The sequence below is a fragment of the Pogoniulus pusillus genome, chromosome 11 (assembly GCF_015220805.1).
Source record: "Pogoniulus pusillus isolate bPogPus1 chromosome 11, bPogPus1.pri, whole genome shotgun sequence".
Taxonomy (NCBI): Eukaryota; Metazoa; Chordata; class Aves; order Piciformes; family Lybiidae; genus Pogoniulus; species Pogoniulus pusillus.
The window spans coordinates 17,751,402-17,770,090 of NC_087274.1; the positions used below are offsets into that span (position 1 = coordinate 17,751,402).

Consider the following 18,689-nt stretch of genomic DNA (forward strand, 5'->3'; position numbering starts at 1 on the left):
CCTGTTCCATAGGCAGCTCTGCCCACGTCGGGCAGCCTGGGCCGGGCAGGGCACAAGCAGGAGGCTGGGACCAGGTGTGGGAAGGGCATAGCCGTGGTGCACAGAAGCACGGAGGAGCTTTGGTGACCACAGTGGTTTTATTGAGGCTCCTCACCAGGCTGAGGATGGCAGCTGGCAGCCTTCTTCACCCTCCCAGCACCTAACATGAGCTGGGGGGCGTCAGAGGGCTGTGCTGGCTGGTTCCTGGCCCTGCCCCTTGGCGTCCCGAGGGTAGAACTCGGCCAGGATGCCCTCGGGGATGCGCTTCAGCATCTGTTTGGGGAAGGTGCGCAGCAGCTGCCAGCCGATATCCAGCGACTCGAAGATGGTTCGGTTCTCGTAGGGGCCTGGCAGGAGAGAGGAGGGATGTTGGGGGGGGTCCAGCCCAGTCCAGGGACCCCCTTCCCAGCTGCAGTGCTGGGGTCTGCCCCCTTCCTCACCCTGGCTGATGAACTGCTTCTCGAACTTGTGCAGGAACTCCAGGTAGAGCAGGTCGTCCGCCGAGAGTGCCTCCTCCCCCACCACTGCCTTCATGGCCTGCACGTCCTTCCCGATGGCATAGCAGGCATACTGCGGGGTGCCAAGCGTGGTACCATGGAGGGCTGGCTGGGTGGCAGCACTCAGCCGAGCCCCCCACCCCTGGAGGGCTCTAAAAGCCGTGGAGGAGTGGCACTGAGTGGCACGGTTTGGCGGTGCCCTGGCACTGCTGGGGTAAGGGTGGGACTTGAGGGCATCTCTGCTGTGAGGACAGGCTGTCAGAGCTGGGGCTCTGCAGCCTGGAGAGGAGAAGGCTTCGAGGAGACCTTGGAGCAGCCTGAAGGGGGCTACAGGAGGGCTGAGGAGGGACTGCTGACAAGGTCTTGCAATGACAGGACGAGGAGGAATGGGTTTAAACTGGCAGAGGGGAGATTGAAACTGGATGTTAGGGGGAAGTTCTTTCCAGTGAGGGTGGTGAGACACTGGCACAGGCTGCCCAGGAAGGTGTTCAAGGCCAGGTTGGATGAGGCCTTGAGTGACCTGTTCTGGTGGGAGATGTCCCTGCCTATGGTGAGGTGTGGAACTGGATGAGCTTTGAGCTCCCTTCCAACCTAAACCATTCTATGATCTCAAAGGTCTTTTCCAAACAAACCCATTCCATGATCCTATTCTCTCAGCCCCAGGCAAGGGTAGAAGAGCTTTGCTGGGACAAATGATGCCACCCTCCCCCCAGAGCCACCACCACCACAACATCATCATCCTCCTCCCACCCAGCCCTTACCAGCTGGTTGGAGACATCCCCATGGTCCTTCCTGGTCATGCCCTCCCCGATGGCTGACTTCATCAGACGGGAGAGGGAGGGCAGCACATTGATGGGGGGATAGATCTGCAAGGTGAGAGTGACCCCTCAACTTTGGGAACCCTCCTGCCCCCAGCACCCCTCACTTTGGGCACCCTGCTGCCCTCAGCCCCCCTCATCCTGGTGCTGTGGTGCCGGTGGGAACAGCAGTGCCAGCTCCAGCCCAGGAAGGCAGGGAGGGAGGGGCAGAGGAACGAACCTGCCTGTTGTGGAGCTGGCGGTCGACGTAGATCTGCCCCTCGGTGATGAAGCCAGTCAGGTCAGGGATGGGATGGGTGATGTCTGGGGTGGCATAAAGTAGGGTGCTGTGAGCCCCAAAAGCGTGACCAAAGCAGCACAGCCCCAAGGATACTGAAGGCAGGAACCAGTTTCTCCCATCACCAGGCAGGGAACTGCCCCCCATGAGTCACCCCCAGCCCCACACCTGTATGCATCCCACCCCAGAGCCCCCAAATCTCAGTCTCCTTCAACCACATCCTTTGGCTGAAGCCATGACTTCGGGGTGGGGTGGCAGAGGAATGAGTTGGGGAGAAAAAGAAACCCTAAAGCACTCTAGGAAGCTTCACTACCCCAGCGAGGTCCCACAGCTTCTTAAATCAAAGCAATCTGGCATCTGGCACCGTTGCCCACAGCATCCTCCTGGCTAAACTGAGGCAGTGTGGTCTGGGTGATCAGAAAGTGAGGTGGATGGGAACTGGTTGAAGGAAAGAAGTCAGAGAGCTGTGGTCGAAGGGATGGAGTCCAATTGGAGGCCTGTGATTAGTGAGGTCCCACAGGGGTCAGTACTGGGACCAGTTCTGTTCAATGTATTCATGAATGACCTGGCAGCAAGTTTGCTGGTGGCACCAAACTGGGTGGAGTGGCTGCCACACTAGTAGGCTGTGCTGCCATTCAGCCAGACTGGGACAGGTTGGAGGGCTGGGCAGGGAGAAACTGAATGAAATTCAACAAGGGCAAGTGTAGAGTCTGGCACCTGGGAAAGAACAGCCCCAGGGATCAGTGTAGGCTGGGGACTGACCTGTTGGAAGGCAGTGAAGGGGAAAAGCATTTGGGGGTCCTAGTGGATGGGAGGGTGACCATGAGCCAGCAATGTGTTCTGGTGGCCAGGAGGGGCAATGCCATTCTTGGGTGGTTAGTAGGTCGAGAGAGGTTCTCCTGCCTCTCTACTCTGCCCTGGGGAGGCCATATCTGAGTACTGTGTCCAGTTCTGGGCCCTCCAGTTGAAGAGGGACATAGAACTGCTTGAGAGAGTCCAGCACAGAGCCACAAAGATGCTGAAGGGAAGGAATGGAACATCTCTGTTAGGAGGAGAGCCTGAGGGACCTGGGGCTGTGCTGCTTGGAGGAGACTGAGAGGTGACCTCATCAATGGTTCTAAAGATGTGCAGGGTGAGTGGCAAGAGGCTGGACCCAGGCTCTGCTGGGTGATGCCCAGTGACATGCCAAGGGGCACTGGGTGGAAGCTGAGGCATAGGAAGTTTCATTTAAACAGGAGGAGGAATTTTTTCCCTGTGAGGGTGCCAGAACCCTGGAAGAGGCTGCCCAGGGGAGCTGTGGAGTCTCCTTCTCTGCAGATATTCAAAACCTGCCTGTCTGTGTTCCTGTGTGACCTGCTCTAGGAGATCCTGCTCTGGCAGGGGGGTCGGGCTGGATCAGCTTTGGAGGTCTCTCCCAGCCCCTGGCACTGCGATTCCCAGCCCTGTGGTTCCCGCTGCGGGCAGAGCGGTGGCGCCATACGCCCTGCAGGGACACCCCCCCAACCCCGCCCCCTGCCCCATCAGCGCTGACCATCGTTGGGCATGGTGAGGATGGGGATCTGGGTGATGGAGCCGTTCCTGCCCTCCACACGCCCTGCTCGCTCGTAGATGGTGGCCAGGTCTGTGTACATGTAGCCGGGGAAGCCGCGGCGCCCGGGCACCTCCTCCCTGGCTGCTGACACCTGCGGGACCGCGGTGGCATCAGTGCTGGCGGAGGGGGGGTGTCAAGCACTCCCCGAGCATCCACAGGCACATCGGACACTTGAGTCAGCTCAGGCAACCTGGGCATCCTGGGGACACCCTGGGGGCAACCCAAGTACCCCAAGCACCCCAAGCACCCCACTCTAGGCATCCCAAACACCCTGGGTACCCCAAGCACCCTGAGCACACATGTATCCTGGGTACTCTGGCACCATAAGCACCCTGGACATCCTGGGGGCACCCTAAGTACCCCGAGCACCCTGGGCACTCTGGGTGCCATAAGCATCCCAAGCACCCAGGACACCCCAGACATCCTGGGCATCTGAACCACCCTGAGCTACTAAAGCACCTCAAGCGCCTTGGGAACCCCAAGCACCCTGGCATCCTGAGAGCACCCCAGGCACCCCAACTGTCCGAGGCACCCTGGGCACTGTGAGCTTCCCAAGCACACTGGGCATCCAGGACACCCCAACCTCATGCTGTGCCACCCTGTGAGTAAGCAGGAGCACAGGGCAGAGCCCTGTGGGCAGGGGCTGACCTCCCGCAGGGCCTCGGCGTAGGAGCTCATGTCAGTGAGGATCACCAGGACGTGCTTCTCGCACTGGTATGCCAGGAACTCAGCCGTGGTCAGGGCCAGGCGGGGCGTTATGATCCGCTCAATCCTGCCAGGGCGACAAGGTGGGCGCCCTCAGAGCCCAGTTCCACCACACAGCCTCCCTGCCCACCCCAGATCTCAGGGTGGAGGACAGAGGCACCCACTGCCCACCCAGGGCTTTGGCTCTCAGTTGCTGCAGGGAGGGATGGGGACCCAGCACCAGCTGCTGCACCCTGAGCCACCTGAGACATGTCAGGTCTTCAGTGGAGAGAGGAGGAGAAGGAAGAAGGGCCAGGAGGGGAGAGGAGAAAGGAGGAGAGAGAAGGAGGAGAGAGGAGAAAGGAGAGGACAGAGTAGGAAAACAGGGAGAGGAAAGGAGGAGGAAGAGGAGGAGAAAGGAGAGGGAGAAGGCAGAGAGGGGCGGTGGCGGCAGGCTCGGGGCTGGCTCACGTGGGGTCGTTGGCCAGGTTGAGGAAGAGGCAGACGTTGTCCATGGAGCCGTTCTCCTCGAAGTCTGCCTTGAAGAAGCGAGCGGTCTCCATGTTCACCTGCGCGGGGCAGCGCCCACCGTCAGCACCCGCGCCCCAGGCACAGGGCAACCGAGGCACCAGAGGCACGGGGGGCAGGGCAGGGAGCCGACAGGAAGGTTGTCTGCACATCCCCTGAGCCCCTCTCATCAGAGGCTTTGCCCCTGCTCTGTGCTGTCCCCCATGGTCCTGCCTTACCCCCATGGCAGCGAAGACGATGGCGAAGTTGTCCTCGTGGTAGTCCACCACATCCTTGGACTTCTTGACCAGCCCAGCCTGCCGGCAGATCTGGGCAGCAATCTGCAGTGGGACAGGGACAGGTGGGCAGCATGCTCCTGTGAGAGGGACCACAGCCACCCTGGGACCAGGATAGGGCCCCTGTGGCAGCCAGGAAAACGAGGTGGAGACAGGACAGACAAGGAGCGTGCAGCAGGACAGGCGAGGAGTTTGCCTGCTGGAGAGCAGCTCAGTGGAGAAGCACCCAGCAGTGCTGGTGGACACTCACCGTGGGCCAGCAATGTGCCCTCATGCCTAAGAAGGCAAATGGTCTCCTGGGTGGCTGTGGAGTGTTGGGGAACACAACAGCCACCCCAAAAGGTGGCTCTGACCCATGACAGTGAGCCAGGGAGACAAAGCACAGTAGGGAGAGGAGAAAGGACGCAGGAGATGGGCTCCAGCCCTCCCAAATCTCTCCTCCATCCTCCTCCTGCTGCTGCCAGGGCTATGCCAGGGGCTCAGAACCCCAGAGAGACCCACCTCATTGTGGGGGAGACCAGCAGCAGAGAAGATGGGGATCTTCTGGCCCCGGGCAATGCTGTTCATCACATCAATGGGGGAGATCCCTGTCTGGATCATCTCCTCAGGGTAGATGCGGCTGTGGGGGTTGATGGGCTGGCCTGGGGCACGAAAAGGGAAAGAAATCAGACATGGGGCAACTCAGAACAGAGAAACCACCCCCCAAAATGAGGCAGGAGCTTCTGGATCGAAGTAAGATCTTAGACCAGCAACATTCCTGGTTGCAGACACCCAACAGCAGCCCTGGGGTGGGATGCGCCCACCAGGCACCACCCCTTCACTCATGCCTCCTCCCAGGGCACCCCAATGCAGATGGATGGCCCTAGGCTGTCCCTGACGGCCTCCAACACCACTCGTGACTGGTAAAAGGAGCTGGCAAAGCCATGCTGTGCCCAGAGATGTCACCGTTAATGTCCAGGAAGTCCTCTGCCATCACCGGGGGGCCGCTGTCGATGGGTTTGGCAGAGCCGTTGAACACCCGACCTGCAAGGAGAGGTCCTCTGCTGAGCACACCAGCTGGGCATTCTCCCCTCCTTCTCCCCTCTCCTCCTTCTCCCCTCTCCCCTTTCCTTCTTCTCCTCTCCTTTCCTCTCCTCTTCTCTCCTCTCCTCCTCCCCTCTCCTCCTTTCTCCACTGAGGACCTGATCTCAGGTGGCTCAAGGTGCAGCAGCTGATGCTTGGTCCCCATCGCTCTCTGCAGCAGCTGAGAGACAGCTGCCTAGGGTGCCCCAGAGGGGACATGGGTACCAGCACTGGATGCCCCACATTCCAGGGACAAAGGTGCTGACAGGTCACTGCATAGGGTGGACAGCAAGTCTGGCACCCAAGAGCTGGGTGACACCAGAGCCCTGGGGCAGCAGAATGCCAGCATATGGAGCCAGGTCTTCAAAAATCTACCCGTGCCACCCTCCCCCACCTCCCCCTTGGCTTCCTTGGCTCCTGTGCAGGTGAGCTGACATCAAGAACCCCTCCTCTACCACCCGGGTGGGGGGTAGGACAAGGCTGTTAGAGCATCACCACTCGTGCTCAGCCTCATCGATCACCTGCAAGCCTGGGATCGATGGGGGTGAAGCTGCTGTGCCACCCGGCTGTGCCCCCCCGGCACTGCCGCCTACCGCTGCCACCCCTGTGGGACTTCCTCCTGGTCCCCGCTGGGGCCGGGAACACGTTGGCCTTGTCAGAGCAGATCAAGGTGACGGCAGGGCTAGGGCTGATGAGCACAGACCATGAAAGGTCAGCAACCTTGGAGCTCGCCAGGCACCCACGGCTCACTGCTTCGCCCGGCACCGCGGCACCCACAGTGGCACAGGGGAGGGAAGGGACCACGCAGCCAGAGCCTGGGCAACCCCAGCCTGGTTCAGGGTGGAAGGAAGAGCCAAACCCCACCAAGATGGGCTTGGGGGGCAGCCTGGAATGGAATTTTCATCCCCCTGCCCAGCTCCTGTACCCTCTGGAGGCAGGGGGTGCCACAGCCAGACTATGCATGAGGGCAAGGGGACACTGCCTGGGAGGGAATCACAGAATCAGGGAATCACAGAACCATTTAGAGCCACAGAATCACAGAAACATCCAGGCTGGATGGATCACCAAGTCCAGCCTGTAGCTCTATAGAATCACAGAAAGGTTTGGGTTGGAAGGGACCTTTAAAGCTCATCTATTCCAGCCCTCCTGCAGCCAGCAGGGAACACCTTTGGCTAGATCAGGTTTAGGTTGGAAAAAGACCTTTGAGAGTCCAACCCCTACCCCAGCACTGCCAGGGCACCACTGAACCATGGCCCTTGGCACCACAGCTACACAGCTTTGAAACCCCTCCAGGGATGGGGACTCTACCCTGGGCAGCCTGGGCCAGGCCTTGGCAGCCCTCAAGGGGAAGAAATCTTTCCTCATGTCCAACCTAAACCTCCCCTGGCACAACCTGAGGCCATTTCCTCTTATCCTAGCACTTGTTCTTTGGGAGAAGAGACCAAACCCCAGCTAGCTCCCACCTCCTTTCAGGGAGCTGTAGAGAGCCAGAAGGTGTCCTCTCAGCCTTCTCTCCAGACTCAACACCTTCAGCTTCTCACCTGTGCTCTGGACCCCTCACCAGCTGTGTTGCCCTTCTCTGGACACGCTCCAGCATCTCAGCGTCCCTCTTGGGGTGAGCAGCCCCAGCGGAGCCCAGGAGAGGAGCGGCAGGGGCGGGAGCAGTGAGCCGCCGCCGCTCGCCGGCCGTCACCGTTCGCTGCCGAAGCAGCCTCGACACCTGCCCGCTGCCTGCCGCCCTGCCCTTTACCGCTGCCCTTTGCAGGCAGAGCTCTGCCCGCGCTCCACGCTGCCGGCACCCGCGGGAAGCAGATTGCAGGAGACACTCGAGCGGGGGAGCGATGCCGTGCGGCAGCCCAGGTCCCTGCACCGAGACCCCGAGTGACCTGTGACCACCACCACCCCCCCATCCCGAGCCCCCTGGGGGAGGCTCTGGATCCCCAGGAACCTCTAACGTGGCTGGGGGTGGGGAGCGAGGGTGCAGGGTTGAGCCTGAACATCACCAAGGGAAGCTGCTCAGGGCTGTGGGGGTCTGCCACACACAGCACACGGCTCTGCTCAGGTGGGTGTCCTCATGGGCTGCTCTTGTGCCCCGTTTGTGCTCACATCTTAGGGCTCAGCATGGATGGGGAAGATGCTGAGCAGCCCCCAAGTCTCCTAAGGTCGAGGTAATGGCATAACCATGGCCTGGGCTGCTTATCTTTATCCAGAAGACCTCCTCCCAGTCCACCCCAAGCTTCAGTTGGAAAAGCCCCCTAAGATCATCTATCCCACCCATCAACATAAGACTACCATGGCTATTAACTGGGCAGAGTGGTGCCAGGGGCACATTTTAACCCTGTGCAAGGATGGCCATCACCATCTCTCTGCTCTGGATGTGACTCTCCCAGGACCAGAGAATGTCCCCAGGGATGTCCTCAGCTCCAAAGATCCAAACCCCAACACCCCCAACCCGCCAGGGCCCCCTCCCCTGCCCCTGGCTGCGTGGCACTGAGTTATGCCATCTCCCATGCTCTGAGCTGGCCTTACCCAGCATGTCCTCAGAGACTGGGGTGCGCAGGATGTCCCCAGTAAACTCACAGGAGGTCTTCTTGGCATCGATGCCAGATGTTCCCTCAAACACCTGCAGAGACCCCGGGGGCAAGAGGCGGGTGGGTGGCAATTAGCTGGGATTAAGGGGTGAGAAGAAGGGCTGGGAGGGGCGGGGGGTGGGAGGTGATGTTGATGGGGAGAGGTGATAAAAAAGGAGGGGGGGAGACCCCGGGGTTAAGAAAACTCCCTTCTAGGGGGTTTTGGAAGGGCAGAGGTGGGGAGGGAGTAGGGGAATGGGGGGAGCAGGCTGTGGTTCATGCAGAGAGCTGGGCAGAAGGGCCTGGGGCAGGACAACCAAAGGCATTTTGATCCCTATAATATTTGACACCATTTGTATTAATTAACCTCCAGCTCGCTGCTTTAATTAGAGCCGGGTGGCCCCTGGGAGAAGGGTCAGAAACTTGGGAAAGCTGGGAGATGCCAGCAGGCACAAGGGCAGGTGATGGCCACAGCTTGCCCCCACACACACTCCCACCCCTCCCAAACTAAATCCTGCAAAAGGCTGTTTTTTGCTCTCTCCCCCCAAATTTTCCCTTCCCTCCTCCTCTTTCCCCCCATTTTTTTCCTTTTATTTCCCCCCTTTTTTCCCCTCCCAAGGCTGACTCCCTAATAGGATTAAAAGGGCTCTGCAGAGGTCCAGGCAGCATTAGAGGAGCAAGATTTGGCTGCTCGCCAGCCCCAGCCCAGCTATGTGGCCAACCCAAGCCCTGGGCTAGCTGATTAGAGGGGTACTCAAGTTGGGGGGACCCCTAGGTAATCAGGCAGGACAGCCCCAAACAGCCCTGAAACCTCACTGCATGGCTGGTCCTGGTTTTGAGGGGTAAGCTGCTTGCTGTGAGCACCCCCTAGAACCTGCTGCCTGCCCCAGTGCCAGCCCCACGAAGGGCTGGTGGTCATGGGGTAATGGCAAGAGGTCCCTGTTTGTTCCTGAGTGGAATGTGGGAATGAAGGATAGGGGTCTTGAGGAGGCTGTGGCACCACCCAGAGGGGATAGCTCTCCATGGCGGGGGCATGGCAGGAGACATGGGTGGGCAGCTGAAGCAAGGGGAGGATGGAGCCAGCAGGATGGAGCCCCAGGATCAGGTCCTACCCATATCTGGCTCCTGCATCTTGCTGAAGCTGTGCAGATGTTGTCACCTTGACTTTGTGACCCAGATGTTCCTGCCCTGAGCAGGTACCAGCTGCACGCACACACCCCCCAACACACACATGCACCAGTGCCACACCACCAGCCCTGGCACAGCTCCCTGGGCTCCAGACACAAGGCTGTGGATCGATGAAGAGTTGCACCATCTCCCTGTGTCCTGCCTGTCCCTGGACATTGCTCCTGCAGCCTGCGGGAGCCGAGACGGGAGTGGGGACGGGAGCCTGATAGGGTCCTGGCATCTGCACTTACCACCGCTGGAGGGGGACAGAGCCCTGGGACAGAGCCTAGGAACAGAGTCCCAAGACAGAGCCCCAGGCCACGTATTCCACCTCCCACCACACGCCCACAGCGCTGGGCTCACCTGAACGATGGCTTTGGAGCCCATCACCTCCAGGACCTGCCCACTGCGGCTGGTGCCGTTGGGCAGCGTGAAGTTCACGATCTCAGCATACTGGGCAAACTGGAGGGACAGGGACAGAGTGAGCTCCCACCACCCCAAACCACCCCTTGCAGCCCCTGCCCACCCCTTCTGCCCATTTGTCCTTCTGTGGTCAAGAGGTTTGTGGTCCCTGAGGAGAAACTTCTTTGGTGTGAGGGCTCTGGAGCCCTGGAAGCTGCTCAGAGAGGTTGTGGATTCTCCTTCTTTGCAGAGGTTCCAAACCCCCTTGGACATTGTGGCCCTGGGCAAGCTGCTGTGGATGCCCTGCTTTAGCCCCTCTGATCCCCAGAGGTCCCTTTCAACCCTTTCCATGCTGTGATTCTGTCATTCTGATGCCACCAAAAAACACAGGGGGACACAACACACACATTCAGCAGTTGGTGCCAACAGGCAGCACTCACCATGCCAGGCAGGCAAAACCACCAGCCCAGAGCCCCTGGGAAGATTTAGGAAGAAGTTCTTTCCAGTGAGGCTGGTGAGACACTGGCACAGGTTGCCCAGGGAGGTGTTCGAGGCCAGGCAGGGACACCTCTAGTGGGAGGTGTCCCTGTCTATGGCAGGGGGTTGGAACTGGATGAGCTTTGAGGCCCCTTCCAACCTAAACCATTCTGTGATTCTATGATCTGCAACCCCAGCAGGAACAGCCTGGAGCTGGTGGTATTCCGTGGAGACTCATCAGAGATCCCCCTCTTCATCAGTCCCCCCACCAAGACAGAGCAGCTCAGGCTGCTCAGCACACTCTGTGCTCTCTTCCTCCCTCTCCTCCACCTCCTTCTCGCCCCTAGCCACCAGTGCTGTGAACTTTGGACTTTCATTCTATGTAAAGACCTTTGCATAAAGGACATCGAAGGGAAGGGGACACCGACCGTGGTCGGGCTCCTTAATTGAGCTGATTAATTCCCATCCTGCCGGGCTGGGTGTGAAAGGGGCCATAGAAACCAGGCAGCGGCCAACAAAGCCCCTTGGCAGGTCACACTGGGATGCTGAGATGCCCAGAGCCCACCCAAGTGAACCTAGCCTCTGCTCCAGGAGGAGGGACAGGTTGGGTGCCACCAAAGTGCCACCCAGACCTGGGGGAACAGGCTGAGCTGGGATTGGTGGCATGGTCTTGCTCAAACCAGGCTCCTGGATGGAGCTGAACAAGGGGACAAGAGCTGGAGGTAGGGTTGGGACACAGGGGAGAGAGGACAGAGGACAGGAACTGGAGCTCGGTCAGGGGCACAGGGGACAGGAGCTGGAGAACTGGCAGAGGGGCAGGGGGCAGGAGCTGGAGTTCTGGCAGAGGGGCAGGGGACAGGAGCTGGAGATCTGGCAGAGGGGCAGGGGACAGGAGCTGGAGATCTGGCAGAGGGGCAGGGGGCAGGAGCTGGAGTTCTGGCAGAGGGGCAGGGGGCAGGAGGTGGAGTTCTGGCAGAGGGGCAGGGGGCAGGAGGTGGAGATCTGGCAGAGGGGCAGGGGACAGGAGGTGGAGTTCTGGCAGAGGGGCAGGGGGCAGGAGGTGGAGATCTGGCAGAGGGGCAGGGGACAGGAGGTGGAGTTCTGGCAGAGGGGCAGGGGACAGGAGGTGGAGAACTGGCAGAGGGGCAGGGGACAGGAGCTGGAGTTCTGGCAGAGGGGCAGAGGGCAGGAGCTGGAGAACTGGCAGAGGGGCAGGGGACAGGAGCTGGAGATCTGGCAGAGGGGCAGGGGACAGGAGCTGGAGAACTGGCAGAGGGGCAGGGGGCAGGAGGTGGAGAACTGGCAGAGGGGCAGGGGGCAGGAGGTGGAGTTCTGGCAGAGGGGCAGGGGGCAGGAGGTGGAGATCTGGCAGAGGGGCAGGGGACAGGAGGTGGAGTTCTGGCAGAGGGGCAGGGGACAGGAGCTGGAGATCTGGCAGAGGGGCAGGGGGCAGGAGCTGGAGATCTGGCAGAGGGGCAGGGGGCAGGAGGTGGAAGACAGAGCTTGGGCTGAGGTACAAGGGATAGGGACTGCGAGCTGCAGCTCGAACAGGAGATACTGCTGGGGCAAGGGGACAGGAGGCATGGGCTCAGCTGCTGGCCGCGTCCAGAGGAGGGAGCTCGGAGCTGACTGAGGGAACCCGGAGAGGGGAGGACAGCACAGGGGACTGGGATAGAGGAACAGAGGAGGCAGGGAGCAGCCCAGGGAACAGGAGAGAGGGGACACGGGAACAGCAGAGAGGGGAGAGGGGACAAGAGGCTCGCACCCCCATGGCACCCGCCCAGGGCAGGGCCAGCACGACGGTCGCCACGCAAGCCGAAACGACACCACTGAGGTGTTCTCTTGTCACCCACACCAGGCTCCTACCTTGACGTTGTCCAGCACCACGAGGGGGCCGTTGACACCGCATACAGTCCTGTAGGCTGGGGACAAGGACATGCCATCAGCCCCCGAGCTGGGGATGCTCCCACCCCACTCTTACAATCGTCATCTCCAAGCCACAGGGGCCAGGGCAGGATCCATCCCACCCCAGTGCCACCCATTCCATTGCTCCAGTCCCCATCCCAGCTACAGACTGAGTGACTGGCAAGATGCCACCACAGCCAGGGATGCCACCACAGCCAGGGATGCCACCACAGCTAGAGAATGACATTACAGCCAAGGACTCCACCACACCAAGGATGTCACCATAATCAAAGATGCCACCACAACTGGTAATGCCACCACAACTAGCAGTTTTGAGACTCAGGATGAGCCATGTACCCCCATTCCCAGCTTCCCTGACTCAACTCTGCCAGGCAGCACCAGGAGAACTAAGCCTTGGGTGACACCATCCTGGTGACACAGCTGTCCTGGGTACAGACAGACCCTTCAGAAGTCATAGGCAGAGACAACAGCCTAGGTGCTGGGCACCACCCTGCCAGTTCCCAGAAGGTCTTCCTTAGCCTTCAGCACCACAGCAACCCAAAAGGCCACCTCTTGTCCCCACAGGAGGCTCAAGTATGGACAGTCCCCTGGAGTGGATGCTACAGAGCAGAAGGATGAGCCCATGGGGCCAACACCACCAACGTGAGGTCTGAGCACCCAGCCATATCCTGCCCAGCTGCCAAGGGGACTTTGCAACGAGGATGGAGATGCAATGACAATCAGCAACCCCAACTTGCTGCTGCTGAGCAGGAGGATGAGATTTTTAGGGCCACTACCATCAAGGTCTGAGCACCCAGCCTGGTTTTGCCCAGCTGACATTGAAACCTCATGGTTCAGGATAAGAACTCAGGGTGCCAGGAGTGGACAACCCAACCTGATGCTGCTGAGCAGGAGGATGAGCTTTTGGGGCCACTACTGCCAAGATCTGAGCATCCAGCCTGGTTCTGTCCATCTGCCATGAGGAACTTGTGTCTCAGGATGAGACTTCAAGGTTCTGGGGACTTGTGCAGGCCCAGCATTTGGGTGAAGAAACGAGGGTGCTGGGGATGTGGTTTCACCAAAGTGACTGTGAAGACCACAGGGAGGCACCTGGATGTCAAGCACCATGTTGTCAAATGGGGATGAATGCATGCAGGAGCCCAGCAAGAGGAGGAGGGTCCTGGAGGATTGTCAGGGCTCAGCAAGAGGAGGAAGGTCCTGGAGGATTGTAGGAGCCCAGCAAGGATCCAGAGCAGCTCCCCAGGCAAGTGCAGGTGCCAGGGAATTGATCTGGCTCTAAGCTGCTCCTTTTCCCGATGTGTCAAACGCCGGAACGGCTGCCACAGCCACTCCTGACCCCTTTCATCCCCCTGCCCTCTCTTCTCACATCGAGCTCTCCAATTCCCTCATGATCCTAATCGGATTGGAGAGGCTGGGCCAGCTGGTGAGGGATGGGTGGTCCAGGGCAGCAGGATGCAGCTCCCCACACCACAGCATCCTCATGGTGCCAGCACTGGCTGCAGGAGCTGGCCCCACATGGGTGCTTCGTAGCCCAACAGGACCACTGATGGCAACTTCATTCTGAAGGCAGGTCCTGTTTGTCCCTGCAGACAAACCCTGTGGAGGAGGACTTGGGGGTGCTGGGGGGTACAAAGCTGGACCGGAGCTGGCACTGAGCACTCAAAGCCCAGACCCAACTTGTCCTGGGTTGATCCCCAGCAGCACGGGCACCAGGTTCTGCCCCTCTGCTCCACTCTGCTGAGGCCCCACCAGGTACAGCTCTGGGGTCCCCAGCACAGACAGGGACCTGTTGGAGTGGGGCCAGAGGAGGCCACAGCAATGATGTGAGGGCTGGAAGCCTTGACAATGCTCAGGGCTTACTCTGAGTCACTGCACAGTGGAGGTGGGCAGGGAACTCGAGATCTTCTGGTCCAAGCCTCGCTCAAGCTCCCCTGTCCTCACTTCATGTCTATCTCTGTGGTGCAAAGGGCTCTGTCGTGATAGAGGAGGCAATCATCATAGTAACATCAAGTGACAGCCCGCCAGAGGGGTAAGGGGAGGTCAGAGGAGGAGATAGAAAGAGGAAAGAGGAGGAGAGAAGAAGAAGAATAAAGTAGGAGAAGAATAAAGGAGGAGGAGAGGATGAAGACAGAGGAGGAGAGGATGAAGATGGAGGAGGAGAGGATGAAGATGGAGGAGGAGAGGATGAAGATGAAGGAGAAGGATGAAGGAGGATGAAGGAGGAGGAGGAGGAGGAGAAGGAAGAGAAGGAGAAAGGAAGAGGAGGAGAAAGGAAGAAGAGGAGGAGGACGGGGAGGGGGCAGGGGCAGGGGAGCCCCCGCTACCGGAAAGCACTAATTCCAATAATTAAGACCTTGAGCTGTAATGAACAAGCTGGGGGGAGGAGTGGCAGGGTGGGTGGGCTGCGGTGGGTACGTACCAGGGGGATGGGGATGAGGACGGGGGCGAGATACGGCCAGGGAATAGGGAGGGGGCAGGGGGAGAGGGGCCAAGCGCAAAGCAAAGTCTTTCAACCTGGCCCTTCCACACCCCCAGCCCCAAATTCACAGCTGCTGTCAGATGCAATCTCCGTTAGCTCCGCCGCTCACGCACTGCTGACCATCGCGGCGGCCCGAGGCGGGGGAAAGGGCCCCTGGTGACAAAGGGGACCCGACCCAGCTACACCCGCTGCTAATTGCTCCCACTCACCCCGCCTGCCCTCCCCAGCCCCCCGCCCCTGCCCCGGCATCACCCCCCGGCTCCCCCAGCCCATCGAACACACCCTTTAGGGCTCTGCTCCAAAGTGCTCCAAGGGGTTTGCTCCTGACCTCTGGAATGGTCGGTGGCCCCAGGACCTGCCGTTTGCTGTGGTGAGGGGATGGACAGAGCCTCCTCCTCCAGCCATGGTTATGGCATGGAGGCAGCAAAACCCCCACTGAAGGGATCTGCTTCTCACAGAAACCATCAAGGGTGATTTGGGACACACTGGTCCTGCAAACAGCTTCCGTCACCTCCCTGGTGGTGGCCACCTTGGCCACTTCCACCTCTTGGATAGGGTGGCTGGCAAGTGATGGTCACCTCTGCTCACACCTAAGGGGCTTTGAACATCCCCTACCCCAAATTACAGACCTGGGATCTGCATGCAGCCATTGGATCCCCCCACACCTTCTCCCATCTTCTGCACCATGTATTGGATGAAGGATGGGATGGAGATGGAGAGGAACTGAGCCAGAGCAGATAGGGAAGAGGATGGATACATCACCCTAAAATCCCCCAAACCCTCTGCCTTCTAGCCCAGAGCAAGGGCAGAGCTGAAGAGATATCTCAGCAGGTCCAGAGCTGGTCCTGAACCACTTAGAGGTACCAGCCTGGGTCTCTGGCATCCCACCAGGTTGGGAGTCCCACCACACCGCCTCACACCTGGCACCCCACAGCAGACACTCCATGGAGGATAGGGTTCCAGATGTGCTGAGCATCAACCACAGGCTGCTCCAGACCAGGCTGGATACATCCCATAACCCCTCTGGATGCCATTCACCATTGCAGCCCAGTTTTTAACCAAAACGTTGGATCATGCCAGTGCCTGAGGCATGTCTCGCACCAGATCCCAGCTTGGAATCTAGCCACGGTGGTGACTTTGACCTCAAACCCCTGCTCAGCCCTGCCTGGAGCCACACTGGTGACCACTCCTCTGGCTATGTCACACCACACCCAGCCCCATCGGCAGCCTGATGGCCTCATCCTGCAGCAGCTGGCCGCAGGCGGCAGCCCCAAGGACCGCGCTGGGAGTTTTCCGACGGTCCCTAAGTGACCGCTTCCCCCCTCCGCCAACCTGCCCATTGTGCCATGTGTCACTTTGTGCCGCGCTGTCAAACCCACCGGCCTGTCCCAGCCCGGCAGAGACGGTGAAAAGCCCTGCGGGGGGTCACACTCTATGCCACTAATTAGGACCCGGCCAGCCGAGGGTTCCCATACACACCTGCACGTCATGGGAGGAAAGGCCAAAGAATGGCAGGACCAGCCGAGCGTGAACCCACCAAGCCAACCCCAGGCCAGAAAAAAAAGAGGGGGGGGATAAAAAAGAGAAAAAGAAAATAAAAAATAAAAGAAGAGGAAAAGAAAAAAAAAAAGAGAGATAGGAAAAGGGGGGCAAAAAAGGGAGGGGGGGGGGGGGGGGGGGGGGGGAAGAAGAGAAAATAAATGGCTGGGCCTGCCACAGCATTTTCTAGCTGACAAAACACGGCCCAGGGGGGTGGGCGGTGAGGAAGAGGGATGAGGACCCCAGCCCCAGCTGCGCTTTTAAGAGGAGATGGCCCCAAGAGGAGAGGAGAGAGGCTGGAGAATGGAGATGTAGAGCTGGGGGGGGGTGTCCTGTCATGGGTTCCACCCCAGCAGCATGGGCTGTGGGGCAGGGCATCTCAGTTTGGTGGGGTAGAGGGTCCTATCCTGGCAGGCTGGACCCTGGGGTAGAGGATCCCATCCTGGCTGGCTGGAACACAGGGTGGAGACCTCACCCTGCAAGCATGGACCCACACCACAGAGGCACTGGAGGTGAGCCGGGGTGAGCAGGGATGGGGGATCTCCCTGGTTCCTCCTTTCCTGCTTCCCATGTTCCCAGCCAACAACTCCACATCCCAAACTTTCCTGCTTACAGCTCCCAAAGACACTGTCTCCTGCTTGGGGACAGCCCAGTGCTGGCACCGTGCCCAGAGCCAGCACAGAGTGCCCCAGGAGACTGTATCACAGCTAAGGGGGGTGGTCAGGGCACAGCAAAGGAGCAGCTGAGGCGTGTTCCACCAAGCTTCCCCTTCCAGCCTGTGGTCACAGGGTACAGATGTTGGGTCACCAGGCTGGCTGCCAGCAGCCTGCCCTCCCTCCCTCCCTCCCTCCCTCCCTCCCTCCCTCCCTCCCTCCCTCCCTCCCTCCCTCCCTCCCTCCCTCCCTCCCTCCCTTCCTTCCTTCCTTCCTTCCTTCCTTCCTTCCTTCCTTCCTTCCTTCCTTCCTTCCTTCCTTCCTTCCTTCCTCCCTTCCTTCTCTGGGACCCAGCACTGGGACCTCACACCACTGGCACCCCCTGCTGCTGCCACCCCCATTTTAGGACTCCACACGGGGAACCTATGCTGCCAGGACACCACACTGGAACCCCACGCTGGGCCCTCACTATGCCAGGACCCCACGCTGCCCAGATGCCACACCGGGACCCCCTGTTGCAAAGACCCCACACTGCCATCATCCCGAGCTGCCAGAACACCAAACTGGGACACCACACTGGGGCTCTATGTTGCCAGGACCAGTCCTTGGGACACTCCTCAAGTCCTCGGCTCCTTGTCACCCAGTGCCCCTCCCAGCTCCCTCCTGGTTTGAACTGAGGAGGTCACCCGTGGGTGACCGCTCTCAGCTCTCTGTTGACAGCACACACGGGCAGATAGCTGGGCAGAGCCAGTGCTGGGAGGGTGCAGCCGGGACTGTGCCAACCTGGAGCCACCCAGCTCAGAGTGAAGGAGGCGACAAAGGTCACAGCAAACGTCCTTGACTGTGATCCTCCCTCCTCACAGGTTCCAGCACACAAGTGGGATGGGGCCAAGTCCCTCTTCCTGTCCCCTTGGGACATGGTGCACACTGTCCCCACCTCCTGCAGCACTCGGGGGGGGGCGGGGAGGGTGGTGGACCCCCAATGCCACAGTTGTCCCTAAGAGACAGAGCACCCAAGTCCCCAGGAGTCCTCAATGTCACTTACCCATCCTTGTCACCCCTGCCTGCCCCATTGCTACCCACTTGTCCCTGCCTGCCGAAGTGCCACCCATCCACTTCTGCCATCTTCAGTGCCACTCACGTCTGCCTAAATGCCAGCCCCAGTACCACCCCTCTATCCCTGCTGGTCTCAGTACCACCCCTCTGTCCATGCCAGCCTCAGTGCCACCTCTCTATCCCTGCTGGTCTCAGTGCCACCCCCCTGTCCCTGCCAGCCCCTTTGCCACCCCTCTATCCCTGCCAGCCCCTTTGCCACCCCTCTATCCCTGCTTGTCTCAGTGCCACCTTTCTGTCCCTGCCAGCCCCAGTGCCCCCGACTCACTCAGCCTGGGGTTGCTGCTGTAGTCCCGAACCACGGCCAGGGCTTGCTCCCGGGCGGCGGACAGGGCTCCCCCCGCTGCCTGCACCTTGGCGGCGGCCATGACCGGGAGGGGATCGGTAGGGAACCGGGCTGCAGCCGGGCAGGGTGCGGAGGTGGGACCGGCAGTGTTCCAGGCTTTGTACCTTCCCAGCCCGGCCGCAGCCGGTCCCGGGCCGTCGGGGCAGCCCCGCCCGCGGCTCCGTGTTGGCTGTAAACAGCGGGAGGGGCGGCAGGACCGGCCCCGCACCGGCACCCGCACAGCCGCAGCCCAGCACCGCCACGGAA

The 18,689-nt window shown here is 60.2% G+C and overlaps 1 protein-coding gene across 1 annotated transcript; it reads right to left on the reverse strand.

Moving 5' to 3' along the window:
* Window positions 1–118: 118 nt before the first annotated feature.
* Window positions 119–18,526, reverse strand: ATP6V1B1 (ATPase H+ transporting V1 subunit B1). The gene is made up of 14 exons (XM_064151799.1): window positions 18,366–18,526; window positions 12,254–12,309; window positions 9,872–9,970; window positions 8,301–8,394; window positions 5,655–5,732; window positions 5,211–5,350; window positions 4,653–4,754; window positions 4,378–4,475; window positions 3,871–3,994; window positions 3,163–3,313; window positions 1,575–1,657; window positions 1,298–1,402; window positions 480–609; window positions 119–386 (listed from the first exon to the last, which is right to left on the reverse strand). Exons 1-14 carry the CDS (start codon window positions 18,463–18,465, stop codon window positions 220–222), a joined length of 1,527 nt encoding a protein of 508 aa, XP_064007869.1. The 5' UTR covers window positions 18,466–18,526; the 3' UTR covers window positions 119–219.
* Window positions 18,527–18,689: the final 163 nt, after the last annotated feature.

Bases quoted from the DNA above. Each gene is read 5' to 3' on its own strand.
- ATP6V1B1 (XM_064151799.1), bottom strand. From the start codon at position 18,465: ATGGCCGCCGCCAAGGTGCAGGCAGCGGGGGGAGCCCTGTCCGCCGCC. The intron at 9,971-12,253 runs GTAGGAGCCTGG...CTGTCCCTCCAG, and splicing joins TGGTGCTGGACAACGTCAAG to TTTGCCCAGTATGCTGAGAT. The intron at 3,314-3,870 runs GTCAGCCCCTGC...GCGGTCCCGCAG, and splicing joins ACGCCGAGGCCCTGCGGGAG to GTGTCAGCAGCCAGGGAGGA.